We start from the raw sequence: 25,683 nt of genomic DNA on the forward strand, positions 1-25,683 counted from the left end.
AGGAAGATGTATGAGACAGACGAAATTCCCTCAGACTTCAAGAGGAATATAATAATTCCAATCCCAAAGAAAGCAGGTGTTGACAGATGTGAAAATTACCGGACTACCAGATTAACAAGTCACAGCTGCAAAATACTAACGCGAATTCTTTACAGACGAATGGAAAAACTTGTAGAAGCCGACCTCGGGGAAGATCAGTTTGGATTTCGTAGAAATGTTGGAACACGTGAGGCATTACTGACCCTACGACTTATCTTAGAAGAAACATTAAGGAAAAGCAAACCCACGTTTCTAGCATTTGTAGACTTAGATAAAGCTTTTGACAATGTTGACTGGAATACTCTCTTTCAAATTCTGAAGGTGGCACCGGTAAAATACAGGGAGTGAAAGGTTATTTACAATTTGTACAGAAAGCAGATGGCAGTTATAAGAGTCGATGGGCATGAAAGGGAAGCAGTGGTTGGGAAGGGAGTGAGCCAGGGTTGTAGCCTCTCCCCGATGCTATTCAATCTGTATATTGAGCAAACAGTAAAGGAAACAAAAGAAAAGTTCGGAGTAGGTATTAAAATCCATGGAGAATAAATAAAAACTATGACATTGTAATTCTGTCAGAGACTGCGAAGGACTTAGAAGAGCAGTTGAACGGAATATATATGGTCTTGAAAGGAGGATATAAGAAGAACATCAACAAAAGCAAAACGAGGATAATGGAATGTAGTCGAATTGAGTCGGGTGATGCTGAGGGAATTACATTAGGAAATGAGACGCTTAAAGTAGTAAAGGAGTTTTGCTATTTGGGGAGCAAAATAAATGATGATGGTCGAAGCAGAGAGGATATAAAATGTAGACTGGCAATGGCAAGGAAAGCGTTAACATCGAGTATTGATTTAAGTGCCAGGAAGCCGTTTCTGAAAGTATTTGTATGGAGTGTAGCCATGTATGGAAGTGAAACATGGACGATAAATAGTTTAGACAAAAAGAGAGTAGAAGCTTTCGAAATGTGGTGTTACAGAAGAATGCTGAAGATTAGATGGGTAGATCACGTAACTAATGAGGAGTTTGTGGCACAACTTGACTAGAAGAAGGAATCGGTTGTTAGGACATGTTCTGAGGCATCAAGGGATCACCAATTGAGTACTGGAGGGCAGCGTGGAGGGTAAAAATCGTAGAGGGAGACCATGAGGTGAATATACGAGGCCTGTTCAGAAAGTGAGCTCCGATTGATTGCCAAATTGAAACCACAGTGAACATCAGAAATGTTTTACTTGTAACAATTAGCTACACCTTTCAGCTACTTCTCTACGTAGTCGCCGTTCTGACTTAGACTTTTGTCATAGCGTTGTACCAACTTTTCAATAGCCTCATCATAGAAGGCAGCCGCCAGTGCTTTCCGCCAATTCTCCACGCTGGCCTACACCTCGTTGTCTGTGTCAAAATGTTGTCGTCAAAGACAGCGGTTCATGTGACCAGAGATGAAACTCAGGGGGAGACAATTGCGGACTGTATTGTGGGTAATCTAACATTTCCATTTGCAAACGATGCAGGAGCATCTTCATTGCCCCTGCAGAATGCGGCTGAGAATTGTCTTGAAGACGAAACAGCACGACAGTTATGTAATGTTAGCTGCATAGCTTCAGGCGAAATTTCTCACCAGGCCCTCATACTTGGCGGCAGACACTATTTTCTAGACATCTTTACGCACTCACTGCGAGCTCAGAAATGAGAAGAGCGACGTGATGCTAACTGGGGTTATACTAGAGACACTACCCAACACATCTGTGCAAAGCTTTATCGGATTTTCATAGTCGTTTCCATTTCGCGACCGATCGGAGCTTACTTTCTGAACGCCCCTCGTACTAAGCAGATTCAGAAGGATGTAGGCTGCAGAAGGTACTGGGAAATGAAGAAGCTTGCGCGGGATAGAGTAGCATGGAGAGCTGCATGAAACCAGTCTCAGGACTGAAGACCACAACAACAACAACAATGACTGTAATCTGAAAACGTGTCTTAGAAGAAGTTTTTTTTACTCCTTAATTTTTGCCATCATGCACACTCAAAACTACCAATGGAATTGCTTAGTAGTGAATGGGCATTGTTAATGGCATTGATGAGTAAAGAGAAAAATGAATTGAACAGCATGCCCGAAGGTATTTCACAACACGCTGTGAAGGATGTATGAAGTTCATTAGTAGAACACATATAAGTTTAGCGGAGAGTGAAGATCCCACATACATTTACGTAGCTTAACTGTACAGGCACTTCACAAATTTAGATGCCAGGCAGTGTGTTTCAACATAGGACTAGAATGTAAATGAGGCAGAGATGTTTTTTCTACCTGGAGAATGTGCTGCTCACACTTCAAGATCTTAAAAATCGTAATTTACCAAATTGTACTTTATACCTTTGAAAACTAAGAGGAGTGAAGAAACAAAGAATCGTTTTATAAATTTAAGATACCTAAAAAGGACCGGATGGGTGAAGAAGGAAAATGCAGCCCCTCGGAAGTCCTAGTGTACATTAGTGCTATAAAAATGCACATTGTGTTCTGGCGGTACAACGTCTAAAATATCCTCTGCCCCGAAGCATCATCGAATGAAAATGCCAACCAACACAAAAATTTTCTGTAACGAGTGTCATACTCCAAAGCTTTAGGTTCTTTTTCTTACTGGCAGGGTGAATTTGTGTCCAGTTTTTAGTGCAGAAATGGTGTTTTACAAACAGTATTCAGAAGAGACTCATACTTAAGTTCAAAACAAATTATATGTTAAGATCATTAGATGTACTAGCCATTAGATCACACATTTTGAATAATACTACTGAAAAAGTGCATTAGTCATAACACGTAAACACAAGATTGGTAAATGCTAGCAGACATTGTCCAGATAATTCAGTAGTAGCAATTGACAAAAAAACACCGTCCAAAGAGGCCTTGAATGCCCAACAGTACTGACTGGCAACCGTGTCATCCTCAGCCCTTCGGCGTCACCAGATGCAAATACGGAGGGGCATGTATTCAATTGGCCTTGCAAGGACAGAGTGCACCCCACTTGGCAACAGCACTCGGCAGACCCGGATGGTGGCAAATCCAAGGGCTAGCCAAGCCTGACAGCGCTTAACTTCGGCGATCTGACGGAAACCGGTGTTACCACAGTGGCAAGGCAAAAATAGCGATATCTGAGCTGTGACTGTAGTCGCAAACGAGTAGAATACCTTTGCTTTTATCTCTTCAACGTCTTACGCCAAGTTCGTTCCAGATATCGAACGCAAATTGTTTAGTTGCCTATGAATCACATGCACAAAATTCACGGGATGTGTAATGGAGATGTGTTTGTTCTAGAGATGTTATCAGCTTCAAAGTCAGCAGGTTGTCTATGGGTAAATCTTACGCTGTAGTACAGTCAAATGAGGTTTGAAGTGCACGTACATTGACGAAAACAGTTCTGTTCTGCACATTTGATTGCTCTCATCGTAGGTATTCGTACTCTGTGGTTACGTTGTGGGCTATCGCCCTGCGGTCCACAAATACTGTGAAGGTTCCGTATTTTCCTGAATGCCGTGCCATAACTGCTCATCTAGTAGCTTCAGTATCGATTTTTAAGCTCCGCCTTCTGCCTAACACAATGTCTTTCTGTTTTCATTTATCCAAAGATGCTTCGACACCTGTGTGGCTTTAGATTTACTTCCGTAAAAATATTATACAATTTTTTTCTTGATTTTCAATTTTAAGCCTGGAAAGTATGTTGTGGATTGGCAAGAGGGCCAACCCACTAATGTAAGAGGAAGCCGAAAGGCACGCGTTTTAGCTCACGCAGGCTGGCGTGAGGTCTGGAACAAGACAAGGAAGTTAGACTAGAAAAAAAGGATGTAGCTGGTGGAATACTTAACTTTAATCCATTAATGTTAAACGTAGCTCTTGTCTGTACATTCTTTACAATATCAATAGTAACTGAATACGGCGCCTTGCTAGGTCGTAGCAAATGACGTAGGTGAAGGCTATGCTAACTATCGTCTCGGCAAATGAGAACGTATTTTGTCAGCGAACCATCGCTAGCAAAGTCGGCTGTACAACTGGGGCGAGTGCTAGGGAGTCTCTCTAGACCTGCCGTGTGGCGGCGCTCGGTCTGCAATCACTGATAGTGGCGACCCGCGGGTCCGACGTATACTAACGGACCGCGGCCGATTTAAAGGCTACCACCTAGCAAGTGTGGTGTCTGGCGGTGACACCACAAAGTACACACTGATCAGCCACAACATTATGACCACCGATCTACTATCGACATAAAGCCGTCCAGGCGATAGCAGCGTCACTTGGCGACGAATGACTGCTAGTCAGGCACACGCGCGGCGCATGTAGTATCAGTGAGCATGCTGACAGTGCGTAGAATGAGGAAGGCGCTTGATCTGTCTGAGTTTGACCGAGAGCAGATTGTGGTGGTCCGGAGGCTCGGCAAGAGAATTCGGAAAGTGCACGGCTTGTCGCGTGTTCAAGGAATGCTGTGGTTTCTTCAACGACCAGACGTCGTGGGGTTGGCCAGCCACCCCTCATTACAGATGTCAGGTGTCGAAAGCTGGGCAGACTGTGTGGCACAACTAACATCAGACTTTAATGATGGGCAGAGTAAAAATGTGTCTGAACACACGGTGCACGGAACACTCCTAACTATGGGCCTCTGCAGCCGACGACCCATGGATGTGTTAATTTTAACACCACGACATCGGCAACTATAGCTGAAATGGGCACGTGACCATTAGCACTGGATGTTGGTGCAGTGGGACAGTGTTGCATGGTCTGATGAATGCCGATACTTTCTTCATCAAGCTGATGGGAGGCCACAGATCCGTCGTCTTCCAGGGAAACAACTCCTAGACACCTCCACTGTGGGATGGAGAGAAGCTGTTGGCATCTCCATTGTGCTCTGGGGAATATTCGTAAGGGCATCTATGGGTCCAGTGGAGCCCGTGCAAGGCATCATGACGGCCATCGAGTGTTGTAGACTGGTTCCAGATCTCATACAACCCTTCAGGAGAGTCATGTATCCTGAAGGCAGTGGCATTTTTCAGCAGGATAATGCGCCACGTCGTAAGGCCAGTAGTGTGATGAAGTACTTCGAGGAACACAGTGGCTAATTCCAGCTGATATGTTGGTCCCCCAATTCGTAAGATCTGAACGCAATCGAACACATATGGGATGTGATTGAACGTGGCGTTAGAGCTCATAAACCCCGTTCCTGTAATTTATTGGAATTAAGTGACTTGCGTGTGCAGATGTGGTGCCACCCCCCTCCAGCGACCTACCAGTACCTTATTGTTTCCATGCGATGACGCATCGCCTCTGTTATCTGTGTCAAAGTTGGACGTACCGTCTATTAGGTATGTGGTCATAATGTTCTGGCTCATCACTGTAATATGTTTTCATTGCTCACATGGAACTACATTAATCGTGAATGTGTTTCTGTTCAGGATGGCTTGTTTCTAAGGCTTTGACAGCATGATAACTACTATGTACTCAGAAGTAGCTTAAAGTAGATTACTTAGATTATAAATACTTCTTGAGACTAGTATTAATGCATGTTCTGTACCTGCGTTTCAAGGCATGTTTGCACGTTTGTTCTATTTTCCTGTTGTCGTTATACACAATATTTTCGACGCCTTTTTGCCGTTCACCCTCAGCTGTTGTCACGAGTTTTTTTCCACGAAATCGAGATCTGGGAGAACACTTATGCCGACACATGTCTTGAACGGCTAGTGCCTTGACGTATTGTGGCCCATTCCACTCGGCTTTGCACTGCGACTCGAGCGCGCCGGCGAGCCCGTAGCGCGACTGCAGCCGCGGCGGTGTGTGACTGGCGCAGGCATCACGGGCAGCGTGCGCATCGACGACAACGGCGACCGCGACGCCGACTACGCGGTGCTCGACCTGGACCCCATCACGGGCCGCTTCGTGGTGGTGGCGCACTACTACGGCCGCGACCGGCAGTACACCGCCGTCGAGGGGCAGCGCATCCACTGGCCGGGCGGGCGCGAGGGGCCGCCCGCAGACGTGCCGCTCTGCGGCTTCCTCGGCAACCACCCGGACTGCGCCGACACCGGTACGTAGCTGTCGCTGGCGCCGCGCTGCAGCGTTCCTCTACACTAAACAGCGAGCGGCGCTCGTTAATGCTGAAGTGGCCGTCTCTGGAAGAACGCAGCAACTGCGGGGTTTCTGTCATGCGGTAATTTGAGTCTGATTAGCTGCGTTTCTTCCTTTTTTTATTTACTTTTTCTACGTTCTGTAAAGTGTTGACCCAAAGTCCCCCATCTCCTTCAACCCTTGTAGTATCTGCAGCCCACCTACAAATCTTGTGTCCTCCACCGATAGCTGAGTGGTCAGCGTGACGGATTGCCGTCCTACGGGCCAGTTTCGATTCCCGGCTCGGTCGGGGATTTTCTCCGCTCAGGGACAGGGTGTTGTGTTCATCATCATTTCATCGCCATCCGATGCGCAGGTCACCCAATGTGGCGTCGAATGTAATAAGACCTACACCGAGGCGACCGGGCCTGCCCCGTACGGGGCCTCCCGGCCAATGACGCCAAACGCTCATGTCCATTACATCTCTTGTAATTCCATACAGTCCCTCCATCCTTGAGAATCGTGACCTGCTCATGCGCCTCTTATCATTAGGTCAAACCTTCGCTCCGTCTCCATGCACTCAATACCGTTTCCCTGCGGTATTTCAGTCACCTTGCTGTCCCAGACCCCGAATTCATCTCTGAGATCCATCACTCCTTCGAAATATAGTGAATACTACACATTGCATCCCAAATGAAGGCTCCAACCGACATTTTCGTCACCCAGCTAGCGACCCACTCCTATCGTAGCATCCACATCATAACTGTGATTTCCTTCCTGCAGACACACACCTCTCCATCGAACATAGTCCCTAATATACCCAATAGTCCCTTACAGCCATACACAACTGACACTCCCTGAGATCCATCGCTCCTTCCACATAAAATGCACCCTTCCCATTGCATCCCAAATGAAGGCTTCAGCCAACATTTTCCTCACCCAGCTGGCATACCACTCCAATCCCAGCATGTGCACGACAACTATGAATTCCTTCCCACAGACACACACCATTCGCTCTCCACTGAACATAGTCCCTAATACACTCAACAGTCCTAATAGCCTCCACATCACAACTCACATTCAGTCTTACCTCATACTCGTAATTAATCTCTTCATTAACATAATCCTCATTATTTTAATCTGCCAAGTTTTTAAAATAAATTAATGTCTGAAGAGCGGCACCACAGTCGCTACCAGTCCACATCCCCACTGTGAGAGAATGTAAGTAATTTTTAAATAAAAAGAGATATTATCTCATTTAGTGGAAAAAACAGTCTGCCTTGTCTGTAGACTGTGTTAACACTGATAAAAAAGGCACGCTGCGGAACAGGTTATAACTTTGTGAAATAGGTGTATATGCTCGTTGCGGCTCACTTAGTTGGCAGAGAGAGAGAGAGTGGGGACTCGGTTGCTCGCTCTTCAGTTTCCCGACTGAGGGCCCTGCCGTACTGTGACACCACACATCCGCTGGCAGCACTCCGGTGTGTCGGTATGAGACAGCAGCAGAGGTGCCACAGAAATCTTCTCCGTCTCTGCTAAGTATCGAAATGGACGTAGCAGAGCTAGTAGCAGTGCCTTGTGTGCGACGTCCAAATACAATGAAGTGACAAAAGCCATGGCATAGCGATATGTACATATACAGAGGGTGGTAGTATCGCGTACATAACGTATAAATTGGACAGTGCATTGGCGGAGCTGTCATTTTTACTCAGGTGATTCATGTGGAAAGGTTTCCGACATTATTATGGCGGCACGATGTGAATTAACAGACTTTGAACGCTGAACCGTAGTTGGAGCTAGACGAATAGGACATTCCATTTCGTAAGTCGTTTGGGAATTACATATTTCGAGACCCCCGGTGTCAAGAGTGTCCCGAAAGTACCAAATTTGAGGCATTGCCTCTCACGACAGATAACACAATGGTCATTAATTATCGACCGAAAGCAGACAAGCAACATTAGGTGAAATAACCGCAGAAATCAATGTGGGACGGGTGACGAACGTATCCGTTACAACATTTTCGCCATATTTGGCGTTGATGGACTAGGGCATTAGACGACCGACGTGAATGCCTTTGCTAGCAGCACGACATCGCCTGCAGCGCCTCTCATGAGCTCGTGACCGTATCGCTTGGACCCTAGACTACTGCAAAACCGTGACCTGGTCGGATGAGTCCAGATCTCAGTTGTTCAGAGCTGACTCTAGGGTTCGAGTGTGGCGCAGGTACCACGAAGCCATAGACCCAAATTGTCAACAAGAAAGCGTGAAACCTGATGGTGGCTCGTAATTGTGTTGTTTATGTTTGCATGCAATCGACACGGTCCTCTAGACCAACTGGGCCGCTGATTGACTGTAAATGGAGACCATTTGCAGCCGTTCAACGACGGAATTTTTGTGGATGACATTGCGCCATGTTACAGGCCAACAGTTGTTCGCGATCGGTGTGAAACACATTCTGGACAATTCGAGTGAATGATTTGACCACACAGATCGCCCGATATGAAACCCATCGAACCTTTATAGGACATAACCGAGAGATCAGTTCTTGCACAAAATCCTTGCACAGCCAATATTTTTTCAGTTATGGACGGCTACAGAGGCAGCAATACTCAGTATTTCTGCAGGGGACTCCCAACGAGTTGTTGAGTCCACGCCACGTCAAGTGGCTGTGCTACGCCCCTCAAAAGGAGGTCCGACGCGATATTGGGAGGTATCCCATGACTTTTGTCACCTCAGTGTAGAAAAATAATGCAGAAAAAGTCGTAGTTCTGGGTACATTCCTTCCTTGCTGATAGTGACATAAACGGGTTATTTAGCACACTATACAATGATTTAAGAAATTTCTGTGATACGTTTTCAGTTTCGTGTGAATGTTAGTACGTTCGTTTAACGAGTTATTGGAGTTCTGCCGAGATGAACTACAAGTATTTGAGACAAGAAGCAGGAGAGTTTCCCAAATTCTTTACGCATCTTATTTCTTAAAATAATTCTCCACATCTAATGTATCACACCTATTCGTGACACTCACTGCAGCAGGAGACATAGCTGCGTTATTTTAGTCTTCAAGGAGGTTTTGAGGAAAACTTCTGCACCCCAGATAGCAATATGCCTTGTCCGTGTTATGAAGTTCTTGCGATTCAACATATCGTCAAGAGACTGAGGAACGATAATTTCGACGTACTTCAACTGACCATTGTCCTGAAAGTGAGTTGTTAAGTGGTTTGAGTGTGACTCTAACGTGGAGAGGTGTATATTAGTGGTCATTTTCTTTTGTTTGCTAAAACTTTGAAGTGGGCTCAACAGAGACAGTAAAAGCATCTTGTCTTCGTCCTCTGTCATTCCCTCTGCAGTATACTTGCATTAAGCACCTTAATTAACGGGACATCGTCTTCTTCTTCCTGCCCCCTATCTTTTTTTTTTTTTCGACTGCATGCCCATAATCGATTTGTTCTTCTTCTCTTCTGCCGGCGGTCTTTATTGAAACATATATACAGGGTGGTCCATTGATCGTGACCGGGCCAAATATCTCACGAAATAAGCGTCAAACGAAAAAACTACAAAGAACGAAACTTGTCTAGCTTGAAGGGAAAAACCAGATGGCGCTATGGTCGGCCTGCTAGATGGCCCTGCCATAGGTCAAACGGATATCAACTGCGTTTTTTTAAATAGGAAACCCCATTTTTTTACTACATATTCGTGTAGTATGTAAATAAATATGAATGTTTTAGTTTGACCACTTTCTTCGCTTTGCGATAGATGGCACTGTAATAGCCACAAACATATGGCTCACAATTTTAGACGAACAGTTGGTAACAGGTAGGTTTTTTAAATTAAAATACAGAACGTAGGTACGTTTGAACATTTTATTTCGGTTGTTCCAATGTGATACATGTACCATTGTGAACTTATCATTTCTGAGAACTAATGCTGTTACAGCGTGATTACCTGAAAATACCACATTAAAACAATAAATGCTCAAAATGATGTCCGTCAACCTCAATGCATTTGGCAATACGTGTAACGACATTCCTCTCAACAGCGAGTAGTTCGCCTTCCGTAATGTTCGCACATGCATTAGCAAAGCGCTGACGTATGTTGTCAGGCGTTTTCGGTGGATCACGGTAGCAAATATCCTTAAACTTTCCCCACAGAAAGAAATCCGGGGATGTCAGACCCGGTGAACGTGCGGGCCATGGTATGGTGCTTTGACGACCAATCCACCTGTCGTGAAATATGCTATTCAATACCGCTTCAACCGCACACGAGCTATGTGCCGGACATCCATCATGTTGGAAGTACATCGTCATTGTATCATGAAGTGAAACATCTTGTAGTAACATCGGTAGAACATTACGTAGGAAATCAGCTTACATTGCACCATTTAGATTGCCGTCGATAAAATGGGGGCCAATTATCCTTCCTCCCATAATGCCACACCATACATTAACCCGCCAAGGTCGTTGATGTTCCACTTATCGCAGACATCGTGGATTTTCCGTTGCCCAGTAGTGCATATTATGCCGGTTTACGATACTGCTGTTCGTGAATGACGCTTCGTCGCTAAATAGAACGCGTGCGAAAAATCTGTCATCGTACCGTAATTTCTCTTATGCCTAGTGGCAGAACTGTACACGGTGTTCAAAGTCATCGCCATGCAATTCCTGGTGCATAGAAATATGGTACGGGTGCGATCGATGTTGATGCAGCTTTCTCAACACCGACGTTTTTGAGATTCCTTTGCTGCAGGTCGTGGTTGACGTTCGCATGTGTCTGAACACTTCCTGTTTCCTTAAATAACGTAACTATCCGGCGAACGGTCCGGACACTTGGATGATGTCGTCCAGGATACCGAGCAGCATACATAGCACACGCCCGTTGGGCATTTTGATCACAATAGCCATACATCAACACATCAATCTTTTCCGTAATTGGTAAACGGTCCATTTTATCATGGGTATTGTATCACGAAGCAAACACCGTCTGCACTGACGGAATGTTACGTGATACCACGTACTTACACGTGTGACTATTACAGCGCCATCTATCACAAAGCGAAAAAAGTGGTCCAACTAAAACATTCATATTTCTCTACGTACTACACGAATATGTAATAAAAAATGGGGGCTCCTATTTTAAAAAACGCAGTTGATATCCGTTTGACATATGGCAGCGCCATCCAGCAAGCTAACCATAGCGCCATCTGGTTTCCCTCTTCAAGCTAGACAAGTTTCGTTCATTGTAGTTTTTTCGTTTGACGCTTATTTCGTGAGATATTTAGCCCGGTCGCTATCAATGGACCACCCTGTATATTCACTGTTCCTTAGGGATGCATCTAACCCTGACATCACTGATGTCTTGCGGCGCAGTTCAAGACCTAAAGAACCCCTCAGATTCTGTCTCCTGTAACGAACAATGAATGCGTTAGGTATTAATGCAGAGGGGGAGGGGGGGGCAGGATCTGTGCTTGCAGTGAGAGACAGATTTGCTTAGTGTTTTGGCTCTGAGCACTATGGGACTTAACATCTGAGGTCATCAGTCCCCTAGAACTTAGAACTACTTAAACCTAACTAACCTAAGGACATCACGCACATCCATGGCCGAGGCAGGATTCGAACCTGCGACCGTAGCGGTCGCGCGGTTCCAGGCTGTAGCGCCTAGAACCGCTCGGCCACTTCGGCCGGCGCTTAGTGTTTTCTTAAACATGATCACCCCCAAAAGTTGCAAAATATTTATGTTCACTAAAATGAAGTAAAATAGAATAAAATGTTTCTGAACCACTCAGCTCTTCTGTGTCGTTCAAACTCAATTGTTTTCTTCCGAAAATTTCCAGAATTTGTCGCCAATTCATTTTTTTTCAGTTTGCATTTTGTGTAGTACTGAGGCGAAGTGACCCAAATCGCAGGTCTCATCTGAATCTTGCACATAAAAGATTCGGTGTCAGACCCATCCGCATTGCTCAAGTGAAATTCGAAGATACCTACTACGGGTGAGCTGCAGTTAGCGCATGGCTGCTCTGTTACCGCATTGGTGCAGGAGCATTCGACTGGACGCGCTGCCTGCCCAGCGGCCACTCAGTCTATGCCAGGTACAGTAGGCTCCACGGAGTCTGGCGTTTCCGGCAGCAGAGCTGTTGTGGCATCCCAGTGTGTAGGGACCTCGAGTATTCCCGCAAAACAAGGCCGCGGTGAGGTGGCGCAGCGCATCCACTGGTCGTGGTACGAGGGTGGGGCAGGCCCCGCCGATCCAGTCGCCCCCGTTTGGTTTCCTCGTAGTCACCTCGACTGCACAGATACTGACGGTCGTCGAAAAAAAGCATGTATCTATACAGTACAACTAAACATCACGCAGAGGTGTTATTTGGCAAACCAACAGTACAGGATTTCCTTCCTAATCTGTACATATAAGAGGATTAACTAAATTAGCCCACTGCCAGAAGTACACTACTGGCCATTAAAATTGCTACATCACGAAGATGACGAGCTACAGACGCGTAATTTAACCGACAGGAAGAAGATGCTGTGATACGCAAATGATTAGCTTTTTAGAGCATTCACACAAGGTTGGCGCCGGTGGCGACGCCTACAACGTGCTGACATGAGGAAAGTTTCCAACCGATTTCTCATACACAAACAGCAGTTGACCGACGTTGCCTGGTGAAACGTTGTTGTGATGCCTCGTGTAAGGAGGAGACATGCGTACCATCACGTTTCCGACTCTGATAAAGGTCGGATTGTAGCCTATCGCGATTGCGGTTTATCGTATCGCGACATTGCTGCTCGCATTGGTCGAGATCCAATGACTGTTAGCAGAATATGGAATCGGTGGGTTCAGGAGGGTAATAGGGAACGCCGTGCTGGATCCCAACGGCCTCGTATCACTAGCAGTCGAGATGACAGGCATCTTATCCGCATGGCTGTAACGGATCGTGCAGCCACGTCCCGATCCCTGAGTCAACAGATGGGGACGTTTGAAAGACAACAACCATCTGCATGAACAGTTCAACGACGTTTGCAGTAGCATGGAGTATCCGCTCGGAGACCATGGCTGCGATTACCCTTGACGCTGCATCACAAACAGGAGCGCCTGCGATGGTGTACTCAACGACGAACCTAGGTGCACGAATGGCAAAACGTCAATTTTTCGAATGAACCCAGGTTCTTTTTACAGCATCATGATGGTCGCATCCGTGTTTGGCGACATCGCGGTGAAGGCACATTAGAAGTGTGTATTCGTCATCGCCATATTGGCGTATCACCCGACGTGATGGTATGGGGTGTCATTGGTTACACGTCTCGGTCACCTCTTGTTCGCATTGATGGCACTTTGAACAGTGGACGCTATATTTCAGATGTGCTACGACCCGTGGCTCTACCCTTCATTTGATCCCTGTGAAACCCTACATTTCAGCAGGATAATGCACGACCGCATATTGCAGGTCCTGTACTGGCCTTTCTGATACAGAAAATGTTCGACTGCGGCCTTGGCTAGCACATTCTCCAGATCTCTCACCAATTGAAAACGTCTGGTCAATGGTGGCCGAGCAACTGGCTCGTCACAATACGCCAGTCACTACTCTTGATGAACTGTGGTATCGTGTTGAAGCTGCTTGGGCAGCTGTACCTGTACACGCCATCCAAGCTCTGTTTGACTCAATGCCCAGGCGTATCAAGGCCGTTATTACGGCCAGAGGTGGTTGTTCTCGGTACTGATTTCTCAGGATCTATGCACCCAAATTGCGTGAAAATTTAATCACATGTCAGTTCTAGTTTAATATATTTGTCCAATGAATACCCGTTTATCATCTGCATTTCTTCTTGGTGTAGCAAGTTTAATGGCCAGTAGTGTAAATAAATGTTCTGTACCAGCTGTCTTCACTCAGTGGGGATAAAAGTATTCATAAATGTAACTAAAATTAAGATGTACATAATTCTAGTGACAATGTTAATACTTTGTAGTCATTTCTGTTCTACGTATCACATCTGTTAACCTATTTGGCCATGGAATCAAGCAGTCTTTTCGCAATCACTGAAGTAATATTTTGCCACTCTTGTTGTAGACATTGTTTCAGAGCAGTTTTACTTCTTATTTCATGTTTTCCGACTACTCTTCCAAGCGTTCTCCAGAAATGTTCAGTTATATTAAGGTCAGTGCTACGAGCAGCGCAAGGCGCTGCAGGGCCGATGCGCGGGTGGATAGCTAGGGCACAACTCCACGTCCATACTAACGTCAAGATCGCAAATTATTGAACACCTGAGAACTCTGTACCCGCAGCAGAAAACTCTACGCAAAAAACACGACAGGAGTGGAGCCACAGTTACACGCGGGCCATACGGTCAGCAGCCAAGGATCCGCACAACAAAAATTTAAATAATAAAAGGCTCCTGTTGAAAATTGTGGTCTGGGTCCATTTAAAATATTAAAAGACGATTGTAAGATGTAGTTTCTTTGATGCTCTTATTTGACTGAATTTCTCACCTGGCAGCTGGCGTGAATAAAGGGAACGTTGACCTTTCAAATCTTACGCCCATCGCTGCAAACTGCCAGTGGCAGCCTGTCACACGTCTGTCACTTCAGTTGGCAAAACGAAACGGGACTTTTAAAAGAAACGACTAACGTAATTTTGGTAGTCTGAAAACAAGTTCGATTTCGTGTAAATCCCATTTCTCCCATGCCTCACCTACCCACAATAGGACTGATGAAGTTGCCTTTCCAAATGCCGAACTCTCTCTAAGAATGTAGTATGAATATACTCATACTATTACTGCTTTATCATGCAACACTTTGTACGGCAAAAGTGTCGTAAATTGAAACTGCACCGAGTTACATTGAATAACAAACTAAAATTTTTCTCACGGACCAAATTTAATCATCATTAATGAAACCGAACGTCACCTCTTCGCTGAAATAATACTTTCTGGTCCTGGATGTTGATAATATGTCTGAATAACGAAGAGGTAAACAGACATAGTAATTTATTATTAAAATGAGGAATTGAATAAAAAAATATATAAAGGGTCTTGGATCTTCAGTGACATTGACTGGGCTGTCATCGCACAGTGATTGGGAGTCAATGTTACTGTGGCTTCTCTGAGGAGCTGCCTTGGCGGTTTGATGCTCACCTACGTCTTGTACCAGCTGTGGCGGAGAATTAGCAGGCGATGTGGGATAGGCATGTGTCATGGGCTGCTGTCTCAGACGTACCTGGGTGGATGGTTTATACGTGACGGATAGCAGACTGAGCGAGGTGGCGCAGTGGTTAGCACATTGGACTTGCATTCTGGAGCACGACTTTTCAAACCCGCGTCCGGCCATCCTGATTTACGTTTTCCGTGATTTCCTTAAATCGCTTCAGGCAAATGCTGGGATGGTTGCTCTGAAAGGGCACCGCTGACTTCCTTCCCTAATCCGTTAGGACCGATGACCTTGCTGTTTGGCCCCCTCCCCCAAATCAACCAACCAACCAACTAACCAAAGAATAGCAGACAGCAGTTCGCAGGAGAACGTTCAAAAATGGTTAAAGTGGTTCTGAGCACTATGGGAGTTAACATCTGTAGTCATCAGTCCCCTAGAACTTAGAACTACTTAAACCTAACTAACCTAAGGACATCACACACATCCATTCCCGAGGCAGGATTCGAACCTGCGACAGTAGCGGTCACGCGGTTCCGGACTGAAGCGCCTAGAACCGCACGGCCACACCGGCCGGCGGCAGGAGAACGCTTCGGTCCTTTTGCGTGAGTGAAGCGGATGAAGATCCTTATCCGCCGTTCGCGACCACTTGGCATTCAGATAGGCGTTTCAACCGACCCCTAACCAGTAGTCTGACATCTACATGGAGCTTGAGGTATAAATTAGAATGTCATCTTGGAATCAAAAGTGGTACACGAAAGAAATTCGTATTAACACTGGGTGGCATGGAGAGAAATTATAGGGTGGAACGGGATTCAGAAGTGGCACCATAGTAATCGGAATAGAACAGAATAGCGGTGCTTATCAAAATAACACACTGGCAGCATGGTGAATAATCCGACCTTGCTACAATCCGAGTAAAAAACAGACATCACCGTCAGTGTAAGAAGACAATCATCAGGAACGGAAACAAAGTCGAATTCTTGACGAAAAGCGTATCAGACTGGAAAGAAACACAACATAGACATCATTGGTAATGAGCACACTACAGTGAAGTGCCAAAAGTGAAGGAATACCTGCTACTATCGTGACGGACATCCTTCTGCCCAGCGTAGCACAGCAGCTCGACATGGCAGGGACTCACCAGGTCGTTGGAAGAAATACTGAGCCATGCTGCTCCTATGTTGTTGTTGTTGTGGTCTTCAGTCCTGAGACTGGGTTCATGCAGCTCTCCTTGCTACCCTATCCTGTGCAAGTTTCTTCATCTCCCAGTACCTACTGCAACCTACATCCTTCTGAATCTGCTTAGTGTTTTCATCTCTTGGTCTCCCTCTATGATTTTTACCGTCCACGCTGCCCTCCAATGCTAAATTTGTGATCCCTTGATGCCTCAGAACATGTCCTACCAACCGGACCCTTCTTATCGTCAAGTTGTGCCACAAACTCCTCTTCTCCCCAATTCTATTCAATACCTCCTCATTAGTTATGTGATCTACCCATCTAATCTTCAGCATTCTTCTGTAGCACCACATTTCGAAAGCTTCTATTCTCTTCTTGTCCAAACTATTTATCATCCATGTTTCACTTCCACACATGGCTACACTCCATACGAATACTTTCAGAAACGACCTCCTGACACTTAAATCTATACTCGATGTTAACAAATTTCTCTTCTTCAGAAACGCTTTCCTTGCCATTGCCAGTCTACATTTTATATCTTCTCTACTTCGACCATCATCAGTTATTATGCTCCCCAAATGGCAAAACTCCTTTACTACTTTAAGTGTCTCATTTCCTAATCTAATTCCCTCAGCATCATTCGACTTAATTCGACTACATTCCATTATCCTCGTTTTGCTTTTTTTGATGTTCATCTTATATCCTCCTTTGAAGACACTGTCCATTCCGTTCAACTGCTGTTCCAAGTCTTTTGTCATCGGCGAACCTCAAAGTTTTTATTTCTTCTCCATGGATTTTAATACCTACTCCGAATTTTCTTTTGTTTCCTTTACTGCTTGCTCAATATACAGATTGAATAACATTGGGGAGAGACTACAACCCTGTCTCACTCCCTTCCCAACCACTGCTTCCCTTTCATGCCCCTCGACTGTTATAACTGCCATCTGCTTTCTGTACAAATTGTAAATGGCCTTTCCCTCTCTGTATTTTACCCTTGCCGCCTTTAGAATTTGAAACAGAGCAATCCAGTCAACATTGTCAAAAGCTTTCTCTAAGTCTACAAATGCTAGAAACGTACGTTTGCCTTTCGTTAATCTTTCTTCTAAGATAAGTCGTAAGGTCAGTATTGCCTCACGTGTTCCAATATTTCTGCTCCTATAGCCGTCCATAATTGCAAAAGTGTTGTCAGTGCAGGGCTTTGTGCACGGACTGACCTCTCGATTATGTACCATAAATGTTCGACGGGATTCATGTCGGGCTATCTGGGCGCCAGACCATTTGCTCAAATTATCCAGAATGTTCTTCAAATCAATTGCGAACAATTGTGGCCCAGTGACATGGCGCAGCGTCATTCATAAAAATTCCATCGCTGTTTGTAAACACGAAGTCTGTGAATGGCTGCAAATGGAAGTAGCAGAACAGAGCCACTTCCAGTCAATGATCGGCTCAGTTGGACCAGACGACCCAGTCCATTCCATGTAATCACAGCCCACACCATTATGGAGCCACACTGCCTTGTTGATAACTTGGGCTCATGGCTTCTTGAGGTCTGCCCCACTCGAACCTTACGGTCAGCTCTTAACAACTGAAATCGTGGCGTATCTGCCCAGACCACGGTTTTCCAATCGCCTACGGTCAAACAGATACGGTCACGAGCCCAGGTAGGCGATGCAGGCGACGTGCTGCTAGCAAGGCACGCTGCTGCCACAGCCCATCAACGCCAAATTTCGCAGCACTCTCCTACCGGATATGTTCGTAGTTCATCCCACGTTGACTTCTGCGAGTATTTCACGTAGTGTTGCTTGTCTTTCAGCACTGTCAACTCTGCGTAAAAGCTGCTGCTCTCGGTATTTAAGTGCAGACCATCAGCCACTGAGCTGTCCGTGGTGAGAGATAATGTCTGAAATCTGGTATTCTCACACACTCTTGACAACGTTGATTTCGGAATATTGAATTCCATGACGACTTCCGAAATGGAATGTCCCCTTTGTCTAGCTCCAAACACCACTCCGCGTTCAACGTCTATTAATTTCCCTCGTGCGACTGTGATCACGTCGGAAGCCTTTTCTCATGAGTCACCTTGAGTACAAATGACAGTTCCGCCAATACACGGTCCTGTTATACCTTGTGAACGCAGTCACTGGTAATGTGCATATCGCCGTCCCATGATCTTTGTCACCTCAGTGCATGTATTATTCTTGTGCTCAGTTGTGGTACTGTAAGACTACAGCTCTCACAATCCATGGAAATATCTGTCCTGAATTACTGTTGTCTGCGTTTCCTAGGTTTTTATTTTCAAAGACAGCGTTGTTTTCGCTGTTGAATACTACTACAGCACTTTATATTTTTAACAAGCAAATACTTTTGCAGATAAATTGTAAAAACCTGTCGTTATTAACACAGATTATTCAGAAACTAGGTCAAAGTTTTTGTCGAAAGCAGAAGTTCTTACCTTTGATACATGGCCGACGCAAAATTGTCACGTTATAAAATCTTATTCTTTCGAACACAAAAACGTTTTTACCACTTCACTTCCAATGACACACGTCCAGTTAATTTGTTTCAAGCAAACATTTTCTCCTCATGCCACTCGCTTCGAGTAAATCAGAAAAAAAGAGGCTATTTTTCACTGATCGTACGGTAACTATATTGGCGTTAACACACCTGTATAATCAGGTATAAATTGGAGCTATAAAATATTACTTCATATAAGGTCAATAGTGTATTAAAACAAACCGATATATTTTCTTCAATTCTTTCGAACTTTTCGCTATCGTACCAATTTCCGCCGAAGATGCAGTCGACCGACGCTCATCTTCTCGCAATCACAGACTCGCTTCCTGAGGGGTGGCTGCGGGTTGCTATAGATCTATGTTGCCTGGCTGCAGTCTCACACAGGGAAGATGAAACATAAAACAAACACCACAATTCAATTATGCTTAAGAAATTACACATATAAAACATTTCCTTTACTTGCCATGTGTGACTGAAGGGGGAAAGCATCATTTTTTCATTGTGTGTTATATTTCCTGAGCTTGTCATGTCATTTTATCATTGGCTGGCGATTTATCACTGCCAGCCAATGGGCGATCCTTTCAGGGCAGTTGTCCTTTATTCATTCCTCAATCGAAGGTGCTGACTTTCTTTTGGACTACCCCAAAAGTCAATAAAGTATTGTATTTGTGGCGGGTCTTTGTGGACTCTCGTGCCTGCAGGCCTCCTCACGGTGTCACATTCCCTGAAGGGCTTTGCTCTGGTGCCAGGCTGACGACTCGTGGTGTGTATCTTGCACTGTTCTGATGGGTGTGGCTGAACACCTGCAGGAAAGTAATGCATCCACTACGTTTCTCGAGGATGCGCTGGCTGTACGAAAAGACGTGTTTTCCTAGCGCAGAAGCCTGAAGTTGTCCGAAGGTGCAATTGTCAGCAACTAGTAGGGCCAGAGCCTCCCTCTTGAGTCGTAATAAGCTCCAAATGCGTTCCTTCTGTTAATCGCTGGTGCTACGCAGGAAGGTCTCTCCAGAGGGAAATAGGACCCTGTTCTCTGCCTATTTTGCCTCCTAATGTTGGAGACGTCATCAGAGGCTATAAGGACTCACATAGCAGTTTGAAACGTAAGCAAGCTGAGCATGCAGAACTGTTACCCGTATCCACTCAACGGTGTGTTAGTAACGTTATCAGACCGCTTTCTGAAGGTGCGAATCCAATGTGGTGCCTGTGGCGACAGAAGCCACGTCGTCTGTCCAGCGGCATTGAGACGTAACTGGCGAGAAGTGCGCCGCGCGCCGCTTTGGTCGCATCTTCGAGAACAGGCTCTACATTACGCGCAAACGAAGTTGACACTCGGCGCGGTGGCTGATGGGAGCGACCGTAAAGGCATTTCCCATTTATAGTCAGCCACCGCGCCGAGTGTCAACTTCGTTTGCGCGAATATTATGCAGTTATATTAAAAGAGTGCCACTGGACAGGTGCACGGATACTGCTGCTGCGTGACTTGTCTCGCTTCAGACGCTGCGTTGGAATCGCATCATAAGATCGAGGAATTGTGGCGACATGTATCATGGAGCTTCATTTAGCACTAAGGCCCACAATTTGTCCGATTCCAACCTTTCTTCCATCAGGCACAGTAACAACTGACATTTAATAAATCTCGGAGAAATTTTGATTTGCTGCTGCCGATTTATTCGTATTATTCAGGCGATAGTTGCTCTTGTGTTTATCCTTCCTTTCTTTCAGATCAAGCACTCGTTTCAGGTAACCCTCAAGTCTGTTTCACCGTCACTACGATTTTATCAAGATCCAATCGTTACCATGCTAGGATGCTCACAGAGGCCACAGAAATAAAAAAAAAATCAAGAACAGCCTTAACAGAAAAGAAGAAGGACGAAAATTAGAGAAATTGTGGGCCTTAGTGTTAAACAAACCAAACAAGCTCCATCTCCCCCCCCCCCCCCCCCCCTACAAGTTCTGTTCACACGTCGACGAGCCTCCACAGTATTAGGCAGTGGACTAATGACGTCACGAATCGACGCTTGTGTGGATACATATATACAATTCGGCTTGCTCAACTTGTTTACTTTTGAAACTGCTAACTGATGATGTTTCCGGCTTCAGAAGATACATAAATACGCGTTGGAGCATGGTCTAGTGCACACTAAACAAAATTGATCAAGGACGTAATTATAAGCCATGAGAGCCTGCATTGTACTTTGTAAGCATTTTTTAATCTTATCAATTCATAAAATCGTAAATTATATGGTAAAATTTCATATACTTAAATAATGAACCTTAAGTGCCAATGGAAATGGAAATGTCGAGTGACGAAGGCCTCCCGTCGGGTAGACCGTTCGCCTGGTGCAAGTCTTTCGATTTGACGCCACTTCGGCGACTTGCGCGTCGATGGGGATGAAATGATGATGATTAGGACAACACGACACCCAGTCCCTGAGCGGAGAAAATCTCCGACCCAGCCGGGAATCGAACCCGGGCCCTTTGGATTGACAGTCTGTCGCGCTGACCATTCAGCTACCGGGGGCGGACGAAGTGCCAATTAACAGACTTTTCATGCGAAAATTTCTCTAAAATGCCATTTTTCTGTTAGTTATCTCAAAATTTTCCTTGGTACGGCACGCACCACGCATTCTGCCTAGGGGTCTATGCAGTATGCCAACGAGAAATGGTCCCGTTTCTGGTAAACTGCCACCTGATTAAGTGACTGTAACAATGCTCTAGCTATTTCCTGTAATGAAAAAAAAAGGTCTCTCATAACTCACGTAGACAAAAAATTGTATTGAATACAGATTTCTGATATAGTAGTGTAGTATTTGGTCTAAACGGGGATGTTTTCAACGTAACTCCGATTTTACGTTTTATTTTCATTCGAACGTAAGCCTAAATATGGCAGATTTTAAGGGAGATGTTCCAAATACTAGGAATGGAATTTGTGTTTTTTTTTCTACGAAAGATTTTTCATGATTAGTTTCCATCCGGATATTTTTTTGTCAGATTATAAGCTGTAGTTCTTTCGAAATTCCCGCATTTGATTATGACAAACAGGCACAATTTTGTGATCTCAATTGTATTGAGATGGCTGATGTAAAGAAAGAAACAACGGAAGGAATAGTGTCTCATAGGTTATTTAGAAATCGTTAAGATTAACCGACCGTGCGTATAATTCTATGCATTATAACTCTCAGGGTGCAAAAAACAACCCTGGAAACCAAAAGAGGAAAACATTCCAAGAATTTCATTCATAGAATACCGGATAGTGACAGAGACTTAGTGCTTTCCAAAGCAAGAAAACCACTTATCATGTAGGAGCAAATGTGTTGTTTGTGTGTAAACTCAGATCCGAGCGCGCGCAAAATTTTCACGGAGAATTATCCTCAACTAAATGGTAGCGAAAATATGTATACAGATATTTTCAGAAGCCATTCGATATAAAATTTTGGTGTGCCATTGTCGGATATGTTTCATACAAGACAAACCTCTTATGCAGAGTCTGCGGAAGGAATTTTAAAAATTGAAAAATAAAGTGCAATTCACTTTGTTATGGCCGAAGCAGCTCAAATCTGGAAAAAGGACACCACCGGATAATATTGTCAGTTTCTGCATCTATCTTCAGTACGTACTCTTCTGTCCACAGCTTTACCATTCTTCTATACTTTATTAACAGCATTACTCTTACTGTAACATGGCAATACCGTCCTGACGTGTTTCTGGCATGGAATCATTGCCAGGAGAGGCTCAACAGAAATACCTTAGTGCATTGTGAAGTATGTTCTTACGCATTTCAATCCGCTCAATGATGGTGATTCTCGTAAACTGATAATCTGTCTGTTCTGACATTGGGCAGAACAACAACGGGTGGATGATTTCCTATTTCGGAAATCTAACTGTTCAATAATATTCTTCTAGTTCAGACCAGAAATGCCGCGTTACAAGGCATAGTTTTCTACTATGTGATAGAGATTTTGCACCTATAGATAGGAACAAAAGATGCTTTCATGTATTACTCAGACGTCTCAAATCCAGTCCTTCCTAACGCTAAGGCGAACGGATTGCTTTTCTGCCAGATGGAGCCAGACGATTTCAAGAATCTTAGCGCACTAGACAGGGGTTCAAAAAGACTATTCAAAATAACTGAATACATCTGTCTACAGATTTCATGAAACAACCTTACTGTGCTAAAGGACGAAGAATCATGACATTCTGCAACCACTGTTTGTCAAAGCATTGCAAAGATTTCATTTTCACTATCTTGTATGATAAACATTTGCCAATAAAACGGATTTAATTGACTTATCCCACCTTAAAAACGGTATTTTATTCAGCAACTACCTATTTCCGGCAAAACCCATCCACCAAGGGTTGAAAATCTAATGCTGGATGTACCTGTTTAGTGTAATTGTAACAGAAATTGTGTTAATTTTTTAGGTTCGTCTGCTGCTACTTGTGCAAATTTTTATTATAGTAAACATAATGTGTTTTGTGCTGTTTGTGATATTACTGAAAATAAGCTTCCTATTTCTGCAAAGTAGAAACAAAGGAAAACCAGTGTGCTTCAGCAGTATAACGTTGTAACTGCGGAGATACAACATTATTCGTCCAGGGAAATTGAGAGAGTACTATTTTTCAAAGATAACATACGAAACTGTATAATAACTGTTGAAAAAGTATGCAATCACGTTTTACCTCGTTCACACTGCCTGCACCGGGAGAGCCCAAATAGTTAAGCACAAACCGTCCTTTGTTCTCCTCTAAAATTTCCTTTATGGTGGTGAAAAAGTTGTTATGGTGAATTATTCAGCTAATTTTGAAGAGGTATGTCCTTCCCAGAGGATCTTGGAAGTATCTTTACTCAAGGGAATTTAACTGCACGTTGTGCGTTGTTCTGCTACATGCGTCCTGCGTTGTCGGACTAGTCAGAGCACTGGTGCACTAATGTAATAGCAGAAAAAAGTTGGGGCGAAATGTCGGCCCTCTGTTGCTATAGTTAACACCTAATAGCTCTCAAATTTGTGTCTTTCAGGTGTGTACACGATGGTGTTTTACGGCGGCACAGCTGCTATCCTCTTCGTAGCCTTCTCGTGCACTTTCGCCTGCGTCGCTTACAGGTGAGAATAATTTAAAGCAGCACTTTACTTGAGTCATTAATTGAATCACATATGACAGTACAACCAGGGCCCTCAAGTCCAGAAAATATCTGGAATATTTCTGGCGGAAGCTTTGTGTTATAGGAAGACAGAACAAAAAGTGAAAACCATCATTTTTATTTTTATTTTTTTGTTCTATTTTAGGGCCCTTAAATTGAAACTGGCCACCTATGTTTGCGTCCGTCCCTTTCCAGGGACCTCTTCTGCCTCACTAGTTCAAATTTTGAAGAGGTATGTCCTTCCCAGAGGTTCTTGGAAATATCTTTACTCAAGGGAATTTAACTTCAAACTCATTTATCATTTCCCTATCATATGTAAGTTAACCTAACCAAAAATTACCAGTTTTAATTAATAACGATATAGCAAATCAATTATGAAACCAACACGTAAGTAATTAGTACGATTAAATCTATCATTCAGGTTAAGAGTGTGCTCCTAGGAAATGTGGTCATAAGGTTAAATGGTTCTAAAATTATGCATTTCGGCTCTTGGAAAATCACCTCCTAGTCATTCTGGAAGTGACCGTCACGCAATTGTTTCTTCATTCGGTGGTAAAGGAAAAAGTCACCGTGTGCCATTTTGGGAAAATAGTGAATGCGAGGCAAAATTCCGTAGCCCAAAGGAGCAGCATATGTGACCGCGTCCTGTGCTCCACATCTCCTTTCCTGATAATGGATGGTTCTTCGCCTTTATCGACGGCGATAAATGCAAATGTGTCCACTGCTTGCTTCGCTCTGTTGTCCTGGGGTCACAGTGACACATCCTGCTCTCGTCCACGGGCAATTAGGTGGCTGACGACGTCATCTGGATTGGCCTGACACAGCTGAAATATTTCATCTACTGCCTCGATTCATCAAGCTCTTTGCTTCTTCAGTGGTTTGCTGTGATACTGTGTCGCGAGGATTTCAGTGTCTGCGAGGACTGCAGACATGTGCCTGCAAGCAAAAGGTTAACTACGCATGTTTTTTTTTCCAGACGATAATCAAAACCTTATTACTACCTCATGTATTTAAAAAAATAAGTTGTCCCATGACTGAATACGTGGAAAGACAACTTTGTCTTCTTTCTTCATTCAGATTCTTTCCCTAGCCCTATTTGGCTTTTCTCGTCTCATCAGTAGTTCACATTCATTCATTTCCGATGCTACTTTCCGAAAAAAAAAACACACTCCGTACTTACTCAGTGGGCCGTATTTTCTGCAAACTTACACCTCAGGGTATCGGTGATATCTGTCGTTATTCGAACAAGTTGTACGCCTGCATCTACCTCTACACATGCTCGTTCCACTTCATATCGTTTTGCAATTTTACGCACAGATACTTAAACGACTTGACTGTGTCAAGCTGGACAATAGTAATACTTTATGCGAACGTTATAGGAGCAGCATATGTGACCGCGTCCTGTGCTCCACATCTCCTTTCCTGATAATGGATGGTTCTTCGCCTTTATCGACGGCGGTAAATGCGCATGTGTCCACTGCTTGCTTCGCTCTGTTGTCCTGGGGTCACAGTGACACACCCTGCTCTCGTCCACGGGCAATTAGGTGGCTGACGACGTCATCTGGATTGGCCTGACACAGCTGAAATATTTCAGCTACTGCCTCGATTCATC

The 25,683-nt window shown here is 44.4% G+C and overlaps 1 protein-coding gene across 1 annotated transcript in view; it reads left to right on the forward strand.

The window, feature by feature from the left end:
• The window catches only part of LOC126260276 (atrial natriuretic peptide receptor 1-like), an 875,013-nt gene that overhangs the window by 687,681 nt on the left and 161,649 nt on the right, over positions 1 to 25,683 (forward strand). Inside the window, exons 9-10 of the mRNA XM_049957602.1 lie at positions 5,853 to 6,089; positions 23,949 to 24,033. Of these exons, the coding sequence (XP_049813559.1) occupies positions 5,853 to 6,089; positions 23,949 to 24,033 (322 nt within the window). The remainder of the gene's footprint in view (positions 1 to 5,852; positions 6,090 to 23,948; positions 24,034 to 25,683) is intronic.

The sequence above is a fragment of the Schistocerca nitens genome, chromosome 5 (assembly GCF_023898315.1).
Source record: "Schistocerca nitens isolate TAMUIC-IGC-003100 chromosome 5, iqSchNite1.1, whole genome shotgun sequence".
Lineage (NCBI taxonomy): Eukaryota > Metazoa > Arthropoda > Insecta > Orthoptera > Acrididae > Schistocerca > Schistocerca nitens.